This window comes from Lichenostomus cassidix, chromosome Z (genome assembly GCF_008360975.1).
Source record: "Lichenostomus cassidix isolate B80296 chromosome Z, HeHo_3.0, whole genome shotgun sequence".
Taxonomy (NCBI): domain Eukaryota; kingdom Metazoa; phylum Chordata; class Aves; order Passeriformes; family Meliphagidae; genus Lichenostomus; species Lichenostomus cassidix.
The window spans coordinates 47,531,859-47,538,083 of record NC_139511.1 but is presented as its reverse complement, the minus strand read 5'-3'; the positions used below and the strand labels follow the sequence as shown (position 1 = coordinate 47,538,083).

At 47.0% G+C, this 6,225-nt stretch overlaps 1 protein-coding gene across 1 annotated transcript; it reads right to left on the bottom strand.

Moving 5' to 3' along the window:
- Positions 1-255: 255 nt before the first annotated feature.
- Positions 256-3,444, bottom strand: LOC146424822 (relaxin-3-like). The gene is made up of 2 exons (XM_085042730.1): positions 3,174-3,444; positions 256-957 (listed from the first exon to the last, which is right to left on the bottom strand). Exons 1-2 carry the CDS (start codon positions 3,388-3,390, stop codon positions 590-592), a joined length of 585 nt encoding a protein of 194 aa, XP_084898856.1. The 5' UTR covers positions 3,391-3,444; the 3' UTR covers positions 256-589.
- Positions 3,445-6,225: the final 2,781 nt, after the last annotated feature.

Sequence of the window (6,225 nt, the reverse complement as noted above, 5' to 3'; positions counted from 1 at the left end):
ATTCTTCCCTGTGGTGAGCACTGGCAGAATTGCCAGTTCAAATTGCCAAATTCTCAGGTTGCCCAGAGAAGCTGCCACATCCCTGGCAGTGTTAGAGGCCAGGCTTGATGGGGCTCTGAACTTCATCTACTGGAAGATGTCCCTGCCTATGTCAGGGGGGATGGAACTAGGTGGTCTTTGAGGTGTTTTCTAACACAACCCATTCTGTGATTCTGTATTCATTCTTTTGACAGAGGAAGAATAATTCAGCAACACTTAGTATAATTACGTTTTAATGAAATATTGAAGTTCTTCTTAAAGTGTTACAAAGATATAATACATTTGTAATATAAGTGTAAATGCTCAACATTAAAATGAAAAGACTTAGTAAAAAATATAGATTAGAAGTTACTGCAGCAAAACAAACTCATCGCAATTACACTTGTGTTTTGTTTGTTTTGTTGTTTTAGGGTTTTTTAAGAAAACCAGCTATATTGACTGGCACAAATAGACAAGATAAAATACAGCAAGAGTTTTCTTCCTACAGGAAGTATTCAACCAAGTAGCACTGCGACAAACACTGATTTCATGCATAAGTGTAGAGAGGATATTAAACTCTGCATATAGTACTAATTTCAGCTTTCGTACAGCCCCATTTGCAACACATTCCTGCCAAACCCAGAGACTCCCGTTTTCTTCTGGGATACCTGGCCCAAAGATAGCTGCTTGATTCCATGGGATTTTCATTTCCTGTTTCTCCCCTGTCCTTCTGAACAGCTTCCTCTACCTGGCGAACAAGTTTTTTTAATTCTCCTGCCATAGGTACATATTCGTTATAGTAATTTAAACTATACAAGTCCTTAAATGTCTCCCATCCAAGAAATGGGCTGCTTCTCTGCAGCTGCTCCCCTTCAGGATCCGGAATTGATTGCAGGTTGAAGTTTCCCAGTAGTTTGTTACTTGCTGTTTGTGCAGAATCTGTTTAAAGAGAAGACTTTTTAATGTTCAGGCTGTAGGAGAATCAAAAGGAGGACACACCACTAAGAAATAGCAACAAAACCCATCCAGTCAGTAATAAGTGAAGTACTATTATGTAGCAGAACTGTCAGTACTTCAGAGTCTCCACACCATGACTTACCTGTAGCTTACTTTTAGTGGAATCTATATTTTAAAGTCTATACCTCCTCTTAGACATGGAGAGTACACAGAAACAACTGTAATTGAAGTAAAAGCATCCTATCACAACTGCAGTGTTATTGATAGAGAAATGTCAATTTTTCCACAGAAACAGAATTTTGTTTTAAAGACATGTATCCAGAAACACCACAGAGTGATGTAATTTGTCTGATGAATTAGATTAGACCCCTTCTCTCCTGTGCACAATCACACAAAGAAGAGCAAATGTAGGAAGGACTAAATAAGGAAAGATTGCATGTAAACTGATTCTTACGGATTGGATTTTTCTATAGTTATTTTTAACTGATGCTTTCCAGTAATTTCTTGCATTTCTCAAGGCATATCAGAAGCTTGCAATATTTGCTTATGACATGCTTCATCTCATTGACTAAAGTGTTCTCAAAAATCCAGCTCTACTTCCTTTTGCCTCACATTTTTTTCTCTTGATTTTAGTTCTGCAAGGCAAGTGGCATTGCTCACTTGAGCTAATGTGAAGAAAAGCAGTTTCTTCAATTCCTAATTTAAAAGGAATCCAAAATAATTCTTTGTCTTGTGATTTTTAATGCTGTTAATATGGTTAATTTTTTTGTTTCAGAAAGCTGAAAGGACATGAGAACATTCAGTGGATTTTGTATTTACTTTAATATGGCTAATTAGTATATAGACCCTAACTTCCAGATAGAAGAGCTGCCTGAGTACATGCAAAAGTAAAAGCAGTAGTAGCTACTTTATTAAGTAGACAGTGACTTCTATTTAACAATCTTTTGGGGTGGAGAAGGCTTTTAGTTAGACATTATGCAGCACAGTGGGGGCTCCTTAGTGACTGCTGTTCTCAGAAGCTGCTGTTAATAAAAAGGAAAGCAAAATTTTATGGGAAAGAACACAATCCCTGCAGAGGCTGAATGTAAGTAATTTGTTGTATTTACAAAAGTTACTTTTATCTTTTACTCAATCTGTCGGGGGGGGGGGGGGAAGAGAAAAGCAAAGCAAAAAATTCCAGAAAACCCAGAATACTGGATTCATTAGCTGCCTGAAGTCTGAGGTTATTTCACTAGCAGTGTGTTTAATCAGGGGAAAAAAAATCTCTTCCATTGCACATTTTAGCCATAGTTCCAACTTTTGCCCTTGGTAAAAACGTTGGTTTTTGCTATTCAAAATATCAACATACATTAGAGTCAACACTTAAACTTACTGTTACATTACCTCAGTTTGAGAACGCAGCCGAAAAGGCATCTACTTAAAATTTCTTAGTATGTCAGGCTTGGGACACGCAGCAGTAAAACTGCGAGGAATATTTTACCTATAAAGTGTTTCACCATGAAGCAGTTCTTGCTGTGTCAATTGCAACCTGAAGCACCAGAGGGTTCCATGCATCCTCCAAAGTGCCAACTCTTTGATGCAGAGCGGCACAAGGGAGTGACAAAATCTGCGCGATCCCGCATCCCTGGCGGTCCCGCGCGTCCCGGGAGCTCTGACGGGCAGCGCGGCGGCAAGAGCTCCGGTCCGGGAGGGAAACCTGGGCAGGGACCCCTCTGCGCTCCCCCGCCCGAGAAACCACCCAGCCTTGGGAAGGGAGAGGAGCCACAGCGACAGGCATTCCCCACCGCTCCCCAGGGCGCATCAGACCTCCCCACACGGCCAAGAGAGGGAAAATGTGTGATTTTGCGGGATTTTAAGGGAGAGGCACCTCTGCCGCCGGCAGCCCTGCGCAGCAGCGCGGTATCTCCGTTCTGACCACAAACTTTGCGGGCTATCCCGGCAAGCAGCGGCGCAGCGCCTGCCGTCCCTTTTGCTCTGAATCTAAGGGCGTCCTTCCAGAAGTCAGGCAAATGCCGACTAGGATCTGGAGGCAAAGCGCCAGGGACGGGGACCTTCCCCGCGCGGCTCAGCGCGGGAGGAGCGCTCGCCCTTCCCCGTTCCCTCCCATTCTCTCCATCCCGCCTGGCCGGCCGTCGCTCGGCAGCGAGCGAAGCGCCCCGACAGCCGCCTGCCCCCGGGCGCCGCTCCGGGACACTCACCGGCCGCGGGAGCGGGCTCCGCCGCCAGCAGGGAGAGCCGCTTCCAGCGGGACCCGCCGCAGGTGAAGATGACGGCGCGGATGAACTCCCGGCCGCACAGCTTCACCCCGTAGCCGTCCCCCTCGCCCGCGGGCTGCGCGGCCCCGGGATGCCCCGGCGGTGCGGCGCACAGCAGTGCCACCGCGGCGCACAGCAGTCGCAGCTTGGCCATCCCCATGGTGCCGTCCCCGTCCCGCGAGCGCGTTCCCAGCAGACCCGACGGCCGCCACAACGCCCCCGACCACGGCGTCCAGCCCAGCCCCGCCGCTGCCCGCCGCCTGCCTTTTATGCGCTGCGAGCGGCGCTGAGTCACCGCCCCGGCCCCGGCCCGAGCCCCCTCCCCTTCCCCGGGCCCGCCGCTGTCGTCTGTCGCCGGGCGGTCCCTGTGCCTGGAACAGGCGTCGAGGAGCCCTCGGGCAGCGTTTCCCCCTCTCTGCCCTCGCTAGCTGTCGCGGCTCTTCACGCCGCCGTGAAGGTGCGCTTCGCCTCTCCTCGGGGTCCCGGGCCCCCACCCACCCGGACACACGCTCCTTCTCCTTCGCCCGGTCTCAGCTTCTCCTCTTGGTGGCCAGGTAGCAGTGCCGATGCCCTTTCCAAGGGCTTTGAAAATGTGAAATCTTAATCTCGACTCTTTTTTCCCTTGCAAGTCTAGAATCTCCATAAACTATATCTAGGTCCTAAAAAGGTTGGCTGACATAAAATGACAGAAACAAGTAAAATAAATGCACTTTCATAGAAGTACTTCAGCTGTGGATACTTGAAGGGGGATTTCAAAGGCTGGATTCCTCTCAGGTTTGTTGTACTGGAGGGCTGCGTTCAGTGGCAGCCACAGGCATCCAAGTGTCAGAGATGCTGTGGCTCCAACACGGACATCCTAGGGATGCGGAGCTCCACAGCTGCATGTCTCACCAGCAGGCCCCAGCAGTCTCTTTCTTAAAAGGGGATGGTCTTTGGACTTCAGGCAGAACTATGCTCTCTGTGAAAGCAAATTTTACTTCTAGATTTGTTTGTTGTTTGTGGAGTTTTTCCCAGCACAATAGGACAAGAAGTGGCTGCTGCTGCCTTTTATAAAATTCATACTGTGGAGAACCAGAAGAGTTCATCTCTCTTAAAATACTCTGAAGCTGCTGTCTATAGATTCTTTTGCATGAGGGCTGCGCTTTCAATCCCTTGAGTACTGTTGACGTATTAAAAAACCCCTCAAAACTCAGTCTAGAAGGAGAGCACAGAGAAGATGTACCTCTACAGACTAATGTAGACAGGCAAACAATTCACTTGTGCTGGCGGAGAAGTCATAGACTGCAGTCACCTCTTCAAGGAGGACTTGGGTGTTTTACACTGAACTGAATCTAGTGGAGGGCTAAAGTAGTGAGCAGTTCGCAAAGTCATTGTGCTTTAACCCCAGCCAGTCACCAAATCCCACACAGCCACTTGCTCATTCCCCCATTAGTATGACTAGAGAGAGAGACTCAGAAGAGTAAAAGTAAGAAAAGTCATGGCTTGATAAAGACAGTTTAATAGGGCAACCAAAAGCTGCACACACAAGCAAAGCAAAACAAGGAGTTGATTCAGTGCTTCCCGTGGATGGGCAGGTGTTCATCCATCTTCAGAAGACAAACGACATCACTCCAAATGTACCCTCCTTAATTCTTCTTCCTGCTTTCCTCCACTTTATATATCAGCACAATATCCTTTGTTATTTTGGGTCACCTGTCCTGACCATGTCTCCTCTAAGCACCCACATGCCCCTCGCCAGCATGGCAGTATGCAAAGCAGAAAAGGCCTTGGCTCTGTGTGAGCCCTGTTCAGCAATAACAAAAACATCTCTCCATTATCAACCCTATGTTCAGCACAAATCCAAAACACAGCCCAAAATCAGCCACTGTGAAGAAAATTAACTCTACCCCAGTCAAAACCAGGACACTTGTCTTCACTTGCCTTTTGGTCCAGTCTTAAGTATTTTAGACAGTGGTACCTCTTCAACAGTAGGCATCCTCACCCAGGATGTTGACAGGATGCAATCTGCAGTAGTGGAAGCTGCTAATCTGAAATTCCTAAAGAATAAAACCTTGATCTGTTTCTCCCTCAGCTGAAGTCTCACCAACTATACTCTTCCAGACAGAAGTTGCGCAGGACTAATCTCAACTCGCATTTTGAGAGAGTAGCACCTTGATTTTGTTGGTTTGTGGACTTTTTCTGAAAATACCATCCCATCAGGTGGACTTCTGCATGGACTGTAAGTAGTCTTTAAGAAAAGGGATTTGGTTTTGGTGACTATAAAGCTGTAATAATGTGAAAAAGCACCACCAGGACAAGGCAAGAGGGAAGGTACCTCCTGAGCCAAGCAGTGACTGACCGGATGACTCACTTGGCTTTTAAATTAATATAATTCATTTTATACCCTCCTTTGATGACCATGCCCAGTATGTTCTCCAGTCTTTAAAAGCAGAAAAATGTCAGATGTCTCAGACTTTTTACCAGGAAATTTTAAGAGGAGTCCCCAGATAGCAGGGTGGTTTGTCAGTCTAGCTGGAAAACTCCCACCTCTTTACATGCTTTGGTTTCAAATTTAACTGGATCATCAGTTACTGTGGCACCCCATCTCCCTCCCCCTAAGCAAAGGCAGACATTATGATGGCCACCTTTAGAGGTTTCCTTATAGGAACACCACTTTTGCAACTGTCTGAAGTGCATAACCTCTGACGGCAGCTGCTAAATGCAAGGGCTTGAGAGATGGGAAAACAAGCAGTTTTTCTCTGACCTCACCTCCTTCTTCACCAGGGCTACTGAATGTGAAAGACTGTACTTTCCATGCTGTCTGTTGAGTTTGTTGGTATGTGACAGAGCACAGGTTTTCAAAGAGACCCTGGAGGGAACATCTTTTCAAGGCACTCCCAATTCCTCAGGGGCAAGCACTGCAGCACTCTGCCTCACTCTTCTGGCTGAAAAGCAGAGGCAGTGACTGCTGTCTGCCTAGGATTAAAGACTGCAACAACAGGCAGTGAGTTAATGG